Source organism: Monodon monoceros, unplaced genomic scaffold (genome assembly GCF_005190385.1).
Source record: "Monodon monoceros isolate NGI ecotype Baffin Bay Population unplaced genomic scaffold, NGI_Narwhal_1 Super_Scaffold_10, whole genome shotgun sequence".
Classification (NCBI taxonomy): Eukaryota; Metazoa; Chordata; class Mammalia; order Artiodactyla; family Monodontidae; genus Monodon; species Monodon monoceros.
In genome coordinates, this window is record NW_021703766.1 from 45066939 (window position 1) to 45082863 (window position 15925).

General features: G+C 46.8%; 1 protein-coding gene across 1 annotated transcript in view; it reads left to right on the forward strand.

Moving 5' to 3' along the window:
- The window catches only part of RYR1 (ryanodine receptor 1), a 107928-nt gene that overhangs the window by 77924 nt on the left and 14079 nt on the right, over positions 1-15925 (forward strand). Inside the window, exons 79-80 of the mRNA XM_029235932.1 lie at positions 12807-13148; positions 15672-15923. Of these exons, the coding sequence (XP_029091765.1) occupies positions 12807-13148; positions 15672-15923 (594 nt within the window). The remainder of the gene's footprint in view (positions 1-12806; positions 13149-15671; positions 15924-15925) is intronic.

Below are 15925 nucleotides of genomic sequence, written 5' to 3' on the forward strand. Positions count from 1 at the left end.
TTGGCTGTGCTGGGTCTTAGTTGCAGCACAAGGGGGATCTTCGTTGCGGTGTGCGGGATCTTTTAGTTGCAGCATATGGGATCTTTAATTGCGGCATGCGTGGTCTTAGTTGCGGCGTGTGGGATCTAGTTCCCTGACCAGGGCCCCCTGCATTGGGAGCTCGGAGTCTCAGCCACTGGACCACCAGGGAAGTCCCCCAAATATTAACTTTTTACCTCATTTGCTCTATCATAATTCCTCTTTACCTCTAAATACTTCAGTGTGTATCTCCTGAGAACAAGTTCATTCCCTTACATAACCACAAAACAATTATGCAAATCAGGAAATCAACATTGAGACAATCCTGCTATCTACAGACTTTATTCAGTTTTTGCTCTTGAAGAAATTTTTTTCCTTGTCAAGGATCCAGTCCAGGATCAGGGATTGCATTTAGGCATCCTGTCTCTTTAGCTCCCTTCAATCTGGAACCCTTCCTTGATCTGTCTTTGCCTCTTATGATCTTGATAGTTTTGAAAAATAGAGGCCAGTTGTTTTATAGCATGGCCCTCAGTGTGGGTCTGTCTGAGTTTTCCTTGTGATTCGATTCAGGTTATACGCCTTTGGCAGGAGTATCAGAGGAGGGCTACGTCTTTCTCAGTGCGTTGTATCGGGAGGCATGTGATGTTGCTTCTTCCCGTTACAGTTGGTGTTAGCTTGGTCACATGGTGAAGGTGGTGTTTACCAGAGTCTCCACTGTACTGACACTATCGTTCCCCTTGGTATCTTGTGAAGATGTGCTTTGAGACTATGTAAATAACCTGCGCGCCCTCTCAGGGTTAGCATCTATCAGTGATACTTGTCTCAACGATTATTACTATGGCAGTCGACAAATGGTGGCTTTCTAATTTCCCTGTACCCTTTACCTTTACTAGGTACCTTTTTTCATTTTATTGCAGTATGGTTGACTTACCATATTGCAATAAAATGTGTTAATTTCTACAGTATAGCAAAGTGATTTGGTTATACATATATATATATATATATATATATATATATATTCTTTTTCACATTCTTTTCCATTATGGTTGATCACCGCAGGATATTGAGTATAGTTCCCTGTGCTGTAGAGTAGGACCTTGTTGTTTATCCATCCTACACGTAATAGTTTGGATCTGCTAATCCCAAACTCCCAATCCTTCCCTCCCCCACCTCCCCCTCTCCCTTGGCAACCACGAGTCTGTTCTCTATGTCTGTGAGTCTGTTTCTGTTTCACAGATGTGTTCATTTGTGTCATATTTTAGATGCACACATAAGTGCTATCATGTGGTATTTGTCTTTCTCTGTCTGATTTACTTCACTTAGTATGATCATCTCTAGGTCCATCCACGTTGCTGCAAATGTCATTATTTTATTCTTTTTTATGACTGAGTAATATTCCACTGTATATTTGGACCACATCTTCTTTATCCATTCATCTATCAATGAACATTTAGGTTGTTTCCATGTCCTGGCTATTGTAAATAGTGCTGCTATGAATATAGGGGTGCATGTATCTTTTTGAAATATAGCTTTCTCTGGGTGTATGCCCAGGAGTGGGATTGCTGGATCATATGGCAACTCTATTTTTAGTTTTTTGAGGATCCTCCATACTGTTTTCCATAGTGGCTGCACCAATTTACATTCCCACCAACGGTGTAAGAGGGTTCCCTTTTCTCCACACATTAGGTACGATTTTACTGTAAGGAAGAGTTTTTCCCTTCTCCTCCATTTATTTATTTGTTTGTTTGTTTGTTTGTTCATTCATTCATTCTTCATTTGTATGGGTATAGACTCATGACTTCTTATTTTATTCTAGGGATTGCAATCAGTGTTGTCCGTCAGCATTTAAATAAACCCAGGGTCTCCTGAGTTGAATACAAAGTGCCCCATGCCTCCCAGTTGCCTTCTGAGAGCCTCCCTGCCTCTCTGTCTCCCCGCTTCTCAGCCACGCCTCCCAAGAGCTATCTGCCCTCACTCACTCCTTTCTCACCTCCCACTCCTTCCCTGATTCGGGGCTTCTGTCCCTGTCACTCTCCTGAAACTACGCCAGCTAAGATCATCAGTGACCTCTTCACCCTAAATCTTTCCTCTGACTTGTCATCTTGGCAGCGTTTGCCACAGTCGGCCATTTCCTCCCCCTCGGCAATGCCTTGCTCCCCTGGGCGTCTGTGCCACGGATTCCTGGGACCCCCACCTTCCCTGCCAATCTCTCGCAGCCTCTTTTTTTAAATATCTTTATTGGAGTATAATTGCTTTACAATGGTGTGGTAGTTTCTGCTTTATAACAAAGTGAATCAGTTATACATATACATATGTTCCCATATCTCCTCCCTCTTGCGTCTCCCTCCCCCCCACCCTCCCTATCCCACCCCCTCGGTGGTCACAAAGCACCGAGCTGATCTCCCTGTGCTATGCGGCTGCTTCCCACTAGCTATCTATTTTACGTTTGATAGTGTATATATGTCCATGCCCCTCTCTCAGTTCGTCCTAGCTTACCCTTCCCCCTCCCCGTGTCCTCAAGTCCATTCTCTAGTAGGTCTGCGTCTTTATTCTTGTCGCCCTCGCAGCCTCTTAAACATCACTGTCCCTGAGCCCTGCACCTTCAGGAAGAAGAGCTAATATGTATCATGTTCTCGCTCTGCCAGGTCCTGTGTGTAAATGAATGTTAATTTACAGTAACCCTTAGGTAGTAAGGACTTTTTTTTTTTGGCCGCGGTGTGTCTTCGTTGCTGTGTGCGGGCTTTCTTTAGTTGCGGTGAGCGGGGGCTACTCTTTGTTGCGGGGCGCGGGCTTCTCACTGTGGTGGCTTCTCTTGTTGTGGACCACAGGCTCTAGGCATGTGGGCTTCAGTAGTTGCGGCTCATGGGCTCTAGAGCGCAGGCTTAGTAGTTGTGGCACACGGGCTTAGTTGCTCTGCGACATGTGGGATCTTCCTGGACCAGGGCTCAAACCCGTGTCCCCTGCATTGGTGGATTCTTAACCACTGGACCACCAGGGAAGTCCCAGTAAGGACTATTTTTTATTCCCATTTTGCAGAAGTGGAAACTGAGGCACAGGAAGGTTAAAGTGCTGTGCTTAAGGTCACACAACTGATAGGTAACAAAGCTGGGATTAGAACTCAGGCAGTCTGGTTCCAGAGTACACTGCCTCCAGATTCATCCACTAATCTAGCCTAATAAACAGTCAGTGAGCACCTCCTGGGTGCCAGGCCCTCTCTGGGGAGTCCCAGCTCGACTCTCAAGATGGGCAGGTTAGGGTGAGAGTCTCAGTAGGGACTGCAAGAGAACCAAAAAGGACGATGCAGGAGCTAAAGTCGCATCATTTATAATTTTAAAATGACTCTACTCAGCAAAGGAAACCATCGACAAAAAAAAAGACAACTGGGCTTCCCTGGTGGCACAGTGGTTGAGAGTCCACCTGCCGTTGCAGGGGACACGGGTTCATGCCCCGGTCCAGGAAGATCCCACATGCCGCGGAGCGGCTGGGCCCGTGAGCCATGGCCGCTGAGCCTGCGCGTCCGGAGCCTGTGCTCCACAATGGAAGAGGCCACAACAGTGAGAGGCCCGTGTACTGCAAAAAAAAAAAAAGGCAACTTACGGAATGGAAGAAAATATTTGCCAACCACATATTTAATACGGGGTTAATATCCAAAATATACAAAGAAGTCATTATAGCTCAAAAGCAATAAAACCAATAACCCAATTTAAAAATGGGCAAAGGACCTGAATAGACATTTTTCCAAAGAAGACATACAAATGGCCAACAGGTACAAGAAAAAGTGCTCAACATCACTAATCATCAGGAAAGTGCAAATCAAAACCACAGTGAGATATCACCTCACACCTGTTAGGATGGGTGTTATCGAAAAAACAGGAGATAACAAGTGTGGCAAGGATGTAGAGAAAAGGGTATCTTTGTCCATTGTTGGTGGGAACATAAACTGGTGCAACCACTATGGAAAACAGAATGGAAGTTCCTCAGGAAATTAAAAACAGAACTACAGTAGGACCCAGGAATCCCATTTCTGGGTATCTATGCAAAGGAAATGAAACTATAACTGCAAAGCGATGTTTGCACTCTCACATTCATTGCAGCATTACTCACAATAGCCAAGGTGTGAAAACAACCTAAGTATCTGTCTATGGATGAATGGATAAAGAAGATGTGGTATGTGTGTATGTGTGTGTGTGAAATATCATTCAGCCTTGGTTAAGGCTGGAAATCTTGTCATTTGCAGCAACATGGATGAACCTGGAGGGCATTACACTAAGTGAAATAAGCCAGCCAGAGAAAGACAGACACTGCATGGTATCACATATGTGAAATCTAAAAATAAAAGTCAAACTCAGAAACAGAGAGTAGAAAAGTGAGTGGTTTCCATAAGCTGGGAGGTGGTGGAAAAAGGGAGAGGTTGGTGAAAGGGTACAAACTTTCAGTTATAAGGTGAATTTTTAAAAAATGGGTAAAGATCCCTCCTGACGATTCAGGGTTTCACAAATCACAAGATTTGATGTCATGTACACAACATTTTGTAGCTCAATATCTGTTTCACAAAGTTACAATCTGTAACTTTAAAAGTGCATTGGCTTTATTTTTTGAATAAATAATACATTCACATAATTTTTAAAGTAAAGTATAACAAAGCATGAAGTGTGAGAAGTCTCATTCCCGCCCCTTTCTCAGCCTACGCTTCCTTCACCCCCACTGCTCTGAGTAAGCATTAGTTCCTTTTGTGTCCTTCTATCATTTTCTCCAGATATCATTTTCCTCTTTTCTTACATAATAGGTAATAAGCTATATACATTGGCCTGTATCACTTAACAATATATTCTAGAGATATAGGGAGTGTCCTGATTATTTTTTATAGGTATCCAGTACTCCAGTTTGTGTATATATTATGGTTTATTTGATTATTCCCTGTCGATGGACACTCACTTTTTCCCAGTCTTTTGCCATTACAACACATGCTGTCATTAGGGCGGCCATGGATAGTTGTGCAAGTTGTGCACTGTACAAAGGTGCCGTTTGTAGGACAGATAATTGTACATTTGTACTGCTGATTTCCAGTAAGAGTGTTGAGGAAGGCTCCATATGGGCCACTAGCAATGCTGGCTAAAACAATTACCTTTGTATGTACATCACTTTGTACGTGCAGTTGTATCTAAAGGTAAACTTCCAAAAGTGGGATTGCTGGGTTAAAGGGTAAATTCATTTGTCATTTGGACGGATCTTGCCCTGCATTTTTCCTTCTCATTAGCAAAATGTGAGACTGCCTGTTTTCCCACAGCCTCACCACCAGACCACATTGTCAAATATTTGGATTTTTGCCAATCTGATAGGTGAAAAAGGGTATTGAGTGAAGTTTTAATTCACATTTCTCCTGTTACGAGTGCAATTAGGCATCTTTTCATGTTACTTCTTTTGTATTACTTGTTCAGTGAACTGACCATGTCTTTGGCTTACTTTTCTATTGGAATGTTGGTGTTTTTCTTCTTGATTTCTGTATTTGGCTGATTATAACTTTGTTAGTGATATGAGGTGTACTTCTTTTTTCTAGTTCAGCATTTGTCTTTTGACTTTGCTTATGGTGGTTTGTTTTGTTGGTTGGTTGGTTGGTTGGTTGGCTTTGGGGGGAGAGGGTTGGCCATGCATAAGACTTGATTTTTATGTAGAAAATTATTTTATTAACTTTTAACAGAATAGATAATACAGGGATACAGTCCTTTTGTAGAGAAATTCAGAACTGATAGCTATGGTTGAGGTTACCTTTGGTCCCCATACCCAACCCTACTCTCATCCTGCCTCTTCAAAGGCTGCCACAGTTATCCTCTAGATGTTCATACCTCTGGACATTTATTTCTGCATTTCCGTTCATATGTAAACCTGCACTGAAAAATATATAGAGGGCTTCCCTGGTGGCGCAGTGGTTAAGAATCTGTCTGACAATCCAGGGGACACTGGTTTGATCTCTGGTCCGGGAATATCCCACATGCCGCGGCGTAACTAAGTCCGTGTGCCACAACTACTGAAGCCCGCGCGCCTAGAGACTGTGCTCCGCAACAGGAGAAGCCACCGCAATGAGAAGCCCGCGCACCGCAACAAAGAGTAGGCCCCGCTGTCAGCAACTAGAGAAAATCCACGTGCAGCAGCGAAGACCCAATGCAGCCAAAAATTAAATAAATGAGTGAATAAATAAATTTATTAAAAAAAGAAAAATATATGGAATTATTTTAGGGCTTCCCAAGTTCTTCGTGGTTGACAGTGTTCTTGACAGTTTGCAAAACATGTCTCCAATGATAAGTACTTTGCAGATTCCAAAACATCTACTACAGTTTGGAAAGCCCTTCCTGGTGGGTGAAGACACATTTCAGGCTATTAATTTATTCTTAGTTAGTACTATTTTGTGGTTTCCTTTATTGTTTTTTATTAGCAAATGTTTTTGTACCTATCTCTAAATTAAAAGACTTCCTTTTAAAAAACATCTTTATTGAGATATAATTCATATGCTATAAAATTCACCCATTTAAAAGGTACAACTTAATGTTTTTTTGATATATTCACAGAATTGTGCAACCATCACTACAATCTAATTAGAACATTTTAATCACCCCAGAAAGAAACCCCATACCCTTTAGCGGTCACTTTCATTTCCCCCACTCAGGCCCTTGGCAGCTAATCTACTTTCTGTCTCTATAGATTTGCCTGTTTTGGACACTTCATATAAATGGAACTGTACAATATACGGTCTTAAAAAGCTTTCCTTCTATTTAACGAACCACAATGTCATTATCACTCCTAACTAAAAACAAAGCAATAAAGACAAAATTAAAAAGATCCATAGTTCATTAAATCATCAAATGTCTGGCCAATGTTCACATTTCCAGATCTTCTAAAGATCACATATAAGTTTTTGTAATTTCTTTGAAGCAGGATCCAAACAAGGCCACCCAGTGCTATTGGTTGCTATTTCTTAAATTCTCCTTTTTTTAAAAAAAAAATTATCTACTTATTTATTCTTGGCTGTGTTGGGTCTTCGTTGCTACGCGTGGGCTTTCTCCAGTTGCGGAGAGCGGGGGCTACTCTTTGTTGCGGTGTGCAGGCTCCAGTAGTTGTGGCACATGGGCTTAGTTGCTCCACAACATGTGGGATCTTCCCAGACCAGGGTTCGAACCTGTGTCCCCTGAATAGGCAGGCAGATTCTTAACGACTGCACTGCCAGGGAAGTCCCTGGTTGCTGTTTCTTTAAACCTCCTTTTATCTACTGCTGCCCCTCCGTCACTTTTCCCTTACCTGGCAGTTTATCTGATGGATACCTGGGTTGCTGGTCCTGTACAGCAGCACTGCCCGATAGAAATACAATGAGAGCAACACATATAATTAAGAAATTTCTGGGACTTCCCTGGTAGTCCAGTGGTTAAGAATCCACCTTCCAATGCAGGGGACGCAGGTTTGATCCCTGGTCGGGGGAACTAAGATCCCGTATGCCACGGGGCAACTAAGCCCGCGCACTGCAACTACTGAGTCCACGCGCTCTGGAGCTCTTGCAGCACTAGAGAGAAGCCCATGCGCCGCAACGAAGAGCCCGTGCACTGCAAGGAAAGATCCCGCGTGCCGTAACTAAGACCCAACACAGCCAAAAATAAGTAAATAAATATTTAAAAAAAAAAGAAATTTCTAATACCTACACTTAAAAAGAGAAGTAAAAAGAGGGCTTCCCTGGTGGCTCAGTGGTTGAGAGTCCGCCTGCCGATGCAGGGGACATGGGTTCGTGTCCCCGTCCGGGAAGATCCCACATGCCGCAGAGTGGCTGAGCCTGCGTGTCCAGAGCCTGTGCTCTGCAACGGGAGAGGCCACAACAGTGACAGACCTGTGTACCGCAAAAAAAAAAAAAAAAGAAGTAAAAAGAAACACGTGAAATTATTTTTAACAATGTTTTATTTAACCTACTCTACCAAAATAATATTTCAACATATAGTCAATGTAAAAATTATCAGATATTAAAATTTTTTTATACTAAGTTTTTTTTTTTTTTTTTAAGGAACATTTATTTATTTATTGGCTGTATTGGGTCTTCGTTGTTGCATGCAGGCTTCCTCTAGTTGCGGCAGGCGGTGGCTTCTCTTGTTGCAGAGCACGGGCTCTAGGCGCGCGGGCTTCAGTAGTTGTGGCTCGCAGGCTCTAGAGGGCAGGCTCAGTAGTTGTGATGTACGGGCTTAGTTGCTCTGTGGCATGTGGGATCTTCCCGGACCAGGAATTGAACCCACATCCCCTGAATTGGCAGGTGGATTCTTAAGCACTGTGCCACCAGAGAAGTCCTATACTGAGTCTTTAAAATCCATATGTATTTTACAGTGTCAGCACACCTCACTTTGCACCAGCCATGATTCAAGGGCTCAGTAGCCACATGTGGCTTGTAGCTGTCATTAGTGCTCTCCTAGTTGTAGAGTTTCCCACAGTTTTGATCTGGCTGATGCAACTTTATGGTGTCATTTAACGTGTTCCTCTGTCCCCTGCATTTCCTGTAAACTGGGACTTGGGTCAAGAAGCTCAATCAGATTCAGGTTTGGAGTTTTTGTTTTTATTTTTCACCAACACCTTCCTTTGTGGTGCTTCATACGTCCATGAAGAGGCACATCCTGTCCCGTCATCTCTCCTTTTGTGATGTCAGCAACCACCGATATTCAATGCCCAGACACATTAGTTCATTAGAGGTTGCAAAATGGCAATATTCTCATTTCTAAATGTTTAACCTTTACCAAACATCATATGGTTTCCCAAACCCAAAGCATATGATTCCCAGACTCTTTACAAATCTTTGTATTTTACAATATGCTTTTCAATTTTTTTATGGTTTAAAAGAACAAGGCTAGGTTTTTTTTTTAAGGACTTCTTAATTTTCAAAAAGTATAACAAAGTTAAAAAGTCTTTTCAGTTTTCAAGATGCTTAATTCATTTCGCAAATATGCATTGAGCACGTACTGTGTGTAGCAGTGAACAAAACAGAGACTGACAGCCCAGTGGCTGTCAGATGAAAATAAGTAAAGAAACAAAATAATTTCAGGTTATAATCTGTGGTCTGAAGGAAGTGAGCAGGGTGGTGTGCAAGAGAGCATGCGTAGAGTAAGCCCTGTAAATTGGGTGGTCAGGGAAGGTCTTTCTAGAAGAGGACATTGAAGCCAAGAGCTGAAAGCTACCCTGTGAAGGTAGGGGAGGTTGTGGCATCCCCAGGACAAGGGACAACAAGTGTAAAGGCTGAAAAGTGGGAATAAGAGGGATGCAAAGGAGGCCAGTATGGCTGGAGAGGGCTGTTGGGGGCGCGGAGAGGAAAACTTTAAGTCTGAGTGGTGAGGGGGGCAGATGTGCTGACACTGGTTGGCTGCAGGGAGGACTCTGACTTTTGACCTGAATGAGATGGAGCTAAGGGAGGATTCTGAGCAGGGGAGGAATGTGACCTGACTCAGATGTTCACAGGGTCCCTCCAACTGTGGGTGGGGGGAAGAGACTGTGGGGATAGAAGAGGAGAAGGGAGACCAGGGAGAAGGTTGCTGTGAGGGTCCAATGGGGGACAAAACCAGGGTAGGGGCCATGGAGGGGCAGAAGTGTGTATGTCCTAGATCTTTTGAAAGTAGAGCTGACAGATTTGCTGATGGATTAGGTGTGGGTAGTGAGATAAAAGAAAGGAATCAAGAATGACTCAAAGATTTTAACTTAAGCACCTGGGTGGGTGGTGATGCGATTCCGGAGATGGGTAAGACTGTGGGAGGAGAGGTTTTGAAATCAAGAGGTCAGTTTTGGCCATTTCCACAAAGAGATGTCAGATAAGGCTTCCACTGTTAAGTGTATGGATTCTGGGGAGCAGTCAGGGCTGGGACGTAGACTTTACCATCATTGGCATGGGATGGCTTTCAGAGGATCAGGCCTCAATGACATCTCCATGACGAGTGTGTATCTCAAGAAAAGCATGCAAATTCCAGGACTGGAGCCCCTCCAACCTTTAGAGGTCTGGAAGAGAAGGAGACTCCAGCCAAGGAAACTGACAACAGTCAGAGAAAAAGGTATTTCAAAAGAAGGGGATAGGCAAATGCACAATGTGGAGCATGGTTGGGGGGGTGTCAGATTTTAAGAGGGACAGTGTCACACTGTATCATAAGGGAAGGAGTCAGGTTGATGGCGTGACGGTAGAAGGTGAAGAGTTCCTGTGTGATTATGTCTCCACGCTCTGTGGTTTCTAGAGCCCTTCATGATTTGCAAAGCATGTTACTCATTTAGAAAGCATTTTGCAAAGTTCTTGGCTACAAAGCATTTTTTAGAGCCAGAAAATTTCGCTTCTGTTCATACCCCAGAGCAGTGTTTCTCAAACCACGTTGCAACCCATCTGTTGGTCATGAAATTTAGTTAAGTCATGACCAGCATCTTTAAAAATAAAATAGAATAGAACATTGCAGAGTGTGTTACATAGCGAAAGTCAGAATTGTGTTGTGAAAACTTTTTTTTTTTGAGTCACATTATAAAATGCATTCTTACTATAGGTGTGGTCAAAACATTTGAAAGGCTGCCCCAGAGAACCTCTTGCAAAGAGTGCATTGAAGATCAGTACAAGAACGTTTAATGAAAGTGTCTGTAAAGTTAAAAACTGGATATAAACTAAATGTCTGTCATCAGGAGAATAGATAGAGTGTTGTGTTTATAAAACAGGAATACTACACAGCAGTGAAAATGCATTCATTTGATCTATATATCAACATGGATAGATCTTGAAAACGTACAGCTGAGTTAAAAAAAAGCAAGTTTCAAATTACATGATTATAATTATAATATTCTTTAAATCAAAATAATGCAGAGGATACCAAACTTTTTGTGTGAGAAAATGACAGAATATAAGTAGTAGAAGTACTGACACATCTTTTTTTATTGAAGTATAGTTGATTTACAACATTATATTAGTTTCAGGTGTACAACATAGTGATTCAATATTTTTATAGATTATACTCCATTTAAAGTTATCATAAAATATTGGCTATGGGCTTCCCTGGTGGCACAGTGGTTGAGAGTCCGCCTGCCGATGCAGGGGATACGGGTTCGTGCCCCGGTCCGCGAAGATCCCACATGCCGCGGAGCGGCTGGGCCCGTGAGCCATGGCCGCTGAGCCTGCGCGTCCGGAGTCTGTGCTCCGCAACGGGAGAGGCCACAACAGTGAGAAGCCCGCGTAACGAAAAAAAAAATATATTGGCTATATTCTCTGTGCTGTACAATATGTCCTTGTAGCTTATTTATTTTATTCATAGTAGTTTGTATCTCTTAATCTCCTATCCCTATCTTGCCCCTCCCCCCATGCCCTCTCCTCACTGGTTTGTTCTAATTTGTTCTCTATATCTGTGAGTCTGTTTCTGTTTTGTTATATTCATTCATTCGTTTTATTTTTTAGATTCCACATATAAGTGATAACATACAGTATTTGTCTTTGTCTGACTTATTTCACTAAGCATAATACCCACTAGGTCCATCCATGTTACACATAGTTCTTTGGAAGGATACACCAACTCCTTGGTGGATACCTTGAGGGAGGGTGGGGGTAATGGAGCAAGAGAAAGGTACACAGAGGGCTCCAATTATACCTGTCATGTTATAGTTCTTACATATATAGTAGCTGAAAATATGTTCTGGGGTGATGGGCATACGACTTTATTCCCAGTTGAAATTTGGAGGCCTCCATGGTGTCCGGTGCCAGTTATTTAGTTGCTGGAAATGGTAGGATGGAGGACCAAAGGGCCTTGGGGAAGGGGCAGAGGTGGTGGCATGTATCAGTCAGGGCCCTAGCTGTAAGGGGGCTGGCCTGGAGGAAAGTGTAATTATCGAACTCAGAGACAGAAGGAGCTGTGTGGACAGGACGGCAGAACTGACCTTTGGCGGAGAGATACAGCCAGCACAGGGAGGGAGCCAAGGACAGAAGTGCCACAAGTCCATTCTCCTGCTGCTCCCCGACCTCAGCTGGACAGGCCCCAGCTGCAGCCAGAGGGTCAGGAAAGCCTCTGGTACAGACCACAGGTGTCATCATGTGGGGGGAGGATGGGTGGAGAGCAGGCCTGCGGGGACTCACCAGGATGGCAGGCAGGGAGCTTGGGGCAGCATCTCTTTACCAGCTGCTACACAAGTGCTGAGTTTCATCAATTCACATCTTACCATCTCTGAAAATGGACTTTATCTGACAGTGGATGGTTGCTCAGCTTTGTGGAAGTGCAGCATGCAGTATTTTTTTTAATAAATAAATTTATTTATTTACTTTTGGCTGCATTGGGTCTTCATTGCTGTGCGCGGCCTCTCTCTAGTTGCGGTGAGCGGGGGCTACTCTTCGTTGCAGTGCGCGGGCTTCTCATCGCAGTGGCTTCTCTTGTTGGGGAGTACGGGCTGTAGGCACGCGGGCTTCAATAGTTGTGGCACGGGGGCTCAGTAGCTGTGGCTCGCGGGCTCTAGAGCGCAGGCTCAGTAGTTGTGGCACACGGGCTTATTTGCTCCGCGGCATGTGGAATCTTCCCGGACCAGGGCTCGAACCCGTATCCCCTGCATTGGCAGGCAGATTCTTAACCACTGCGCCACCAGGGAAGTCCCGTAACATTCAGCGTTTTAATAGCTGGTACAGCCTCACCCATACCAACCTGCTGGGCGTCAGCCTTGGGTGCTGGTTATATGATTCTGGATTTTTCTCTCCTTATGAAAAGTCCATAGTTCTTTCGGGAAGGGCATTGGGGCTCCCTAGGCCACCCCTCTGACCTACCCCGCTCACCCTCCAGGCCATGGACAGCCAGAAGCAGTTCACTGGTCCAGAAATCCAATTCCTGCTTTCATGCTCCGAAGCGGATGAGAACGAGATGATCGACTGCGAGGAGTTTGCCAACCGCTTCCAGGAGCCAGCCCGCGACATCGGCTTCAACGTGGCCGTGCTGCTCACCAACCTGTCGGAGCACGTGCCTCACGACCCGCGCCTGCGCAACTTCCTCGAGCTGGCCGAGAGCATCCTCGAGTACTTCCGGCCCTACCTGGGCCGCATCGAGATCATGGGCGCCTCCCGCCGCATCGAGCGTATCTACTTCGAGATCTCGGAGACCAACCGCGCCCAGTGGGAGATGCCCCAGGTCGGTGGCCCCGCACACGCGCATGCTTGCCTCCCGGGGCTTCGGGGCATGCTCCTGGCATGCTTGGACCACACATGGGGCTGTGCACACTTCGCACATCCGCTCTGCAGACCCTGGTGTGCCCCTGCTTCGCTCGTGCAAGCCCATGCCCACCCTTCTGCACACGTTGTATGGGTGCCACTGTGCCCTTGCGCACCCCTGGTTCTCCCATGCCCACCTCGTGCAGACTCGGCATGGACATATACCCTTATACATGCAGCAGCGTCTGTGGGCCCTCACTGTGGCTGCTCGCACACCACGCCTGCCACTTGCACACTCACCCCGGGAGCTCTTATAATCCTGATGCGACCACACCCACACTCTTGTACTTGAACCCACGTGGTTACACACACCTTGCTCACCTTACCAGCAGCCCCTGGTATGCCCTCTCTAGGCCCTGGCCTGCCCATGCCCACTCTTTTGCACACGCACCGTGGGGGCTCTAGGGTGCCCTGATGACTGGCATTTTGTGCCCCCAAATGCCCTCTGAGTTCCTAGCACACAATACCCTTCCCACTTATGCTGGGCCCACGTGTGCGTGCACCTCTCTTGCACACTCACCCTGAGGATGCCAGTGTGCATTCCTGCAGCCCTGGCATGCCATATGGTTGCCCGCCCTCACTCATTCACCCACACATGTCCTGGCACACCCATGCTCATTCATGAGCACTTGGACAACCCTCACCAACCCACCCACAAGAGCCCCTGCGTGTCCGTGGTGGCCAGGCCTACTCCTTGACCTGATGTGCCCCGAATATGCCCAGCCTACAAGTGTTTGAATGCCCCTTACACACTCACTTGCTCCAAAGTACGCTCACGTAGCCCTGGCACACCCCCAGCCCACCTCACACACTTAGCCTGCATGTGGTTCCCATCCCCCATTCTCTCACCCTCCCATGTGCCCCTCACGCACGCTCGGCCCCTGGTCCTGCCCCTGCTGTCCAGGTGGCCCTCCTGCCCACACTCACAGTGCACGCCGAGCCTGCGTGCTCCTTACCTGCCCCTTGCACTCCCACTTCCCTTTTACTCCTCAGATGCCCCCAGGCACCTGCACACTCCCCCCACTTGCTCTTGCACACCCTTCCCACCTTAACACTCACAGTTCATGAGACTTGCACTCCCATCATCTCCTCAACACCTGGGCCCCTTGAGTCTCCTCCTCAGTGACACCTGGCTCATGCACGCCCGGGCTTGTGCCCTACCCTGAGCCCTGCCCTCACGTTCTGGGCCCTCTTACACTGACTCCCGGGTCCTCTTGCACACTCATCCTGCCGCACATGCACTGACCATATGAATTGCAGACCCCTCCCACGTTTACACTCCCCACCCGCGGTTTCACCCAGGTCCTTGCATGCCTCTGCCCCATATGCCCATGTCCGCCGAGCACTGAGCCGGGCACAGTCACATTCTCCCCATGTCCTCGCATGCCGCCACGCCCTCCTCACACCCGATTCCTCCCTTAGTCCCGGTGCCCTCTCACAAGGTTCTTGCACATCGGCCCTTTCACATACTCCACCGGAACTCCCAAGGTTTTGCACACTCACCTGTGTCCCTCGGGGCACCACCGTATACCCATCCTCCTCTGCAATCTGGCGTAAAAGCCGTTGCATCGTCCTTGCACCCGGGACGTCTGCACGTCCCTGCATCTGCAGGAAGCCCTGGTTCACCACTGGCCCTTCACACTCTAGTACACCCTGTGGGAGCTCCGCCCCTCACGTGCACCCCACGTGCACACTCTTTCTGTTAGTGTTATTCCTCCAAACACCCACTTCCTCCTGCTCACTCCTTCCCATTCCCACGTTCTCCTGCCGGTCCGGAGTCCATGTCTGCCTGCGTGGCCCTCTAGCGTTCATGCAGCAGTACCACAACAGCAAGCACTATATGGCGTTTGGTAGGTGCCAGGCACTGTTCTAATCACTCAGCATCTATTAATTCATTTAATCCTCACGTCAGCCCTTTTATGCATGGGTCCTACTATTATTCCCCGATTTACATAAGGGGAAACCGAAGCCCAGAGCGTTAAGTCTAACTCAGTGGCAGAATCAGCATTCGAACCCAGGCAGGCTGGCTGCAGAACCTTTGCCCTCAACCACTATGCTCCGTCTGTCGAAGCCAAGAACATCGATCCTGGAACCAGCTTGCTGGGAATTCGAATCCTACACCTGCCACCTCTCAGCTGCATCACCCCGGACACGTGACTTTCTGGGCTTCCATTTCCTCATCTGTAAAATGGGGATATCGGCCCCTACTTCTAGGATGGTTTGTGCGGATTTAATGAGATACCATACATAAAATGCTGGATACAGGGCCTAGCCTTGCTGAGGTTCTTACAAGTGCACCTACAGCGAGAGCTATATAGGTTCGCTTTCAAAAATAAAAAAGACGATGCTTAGAACAGCGGCGAACACGCGTGGCTGCCACCGCTGTTGTCCCAAGTCCCCGCTGACGGCGCCCCCATCACTTCCCCTCCGCCCCGCGCTGCAGGTGAAGGAGTCGAAGCGTCAGTTCATCTTCGACGTGGTGAACGAGGGCGGCGAGTCGGAGAAGATGGAGCTCTTCGTGAGCTTCTGCGAGGACACCATCTTCGAGATGCAGATCGCCGCGCAGATCTCGGAGACCGAGGGCGGGCCGGGGGAGGACGACGACGAGGGCGCGGGCGCGGCGGAGGCGGGCGCCGAGGGCGCAGAGGAGGGCGCGGTGGGGCCCGAGGGCGCGGCGGGGACGGCGGCGGCGGGCGC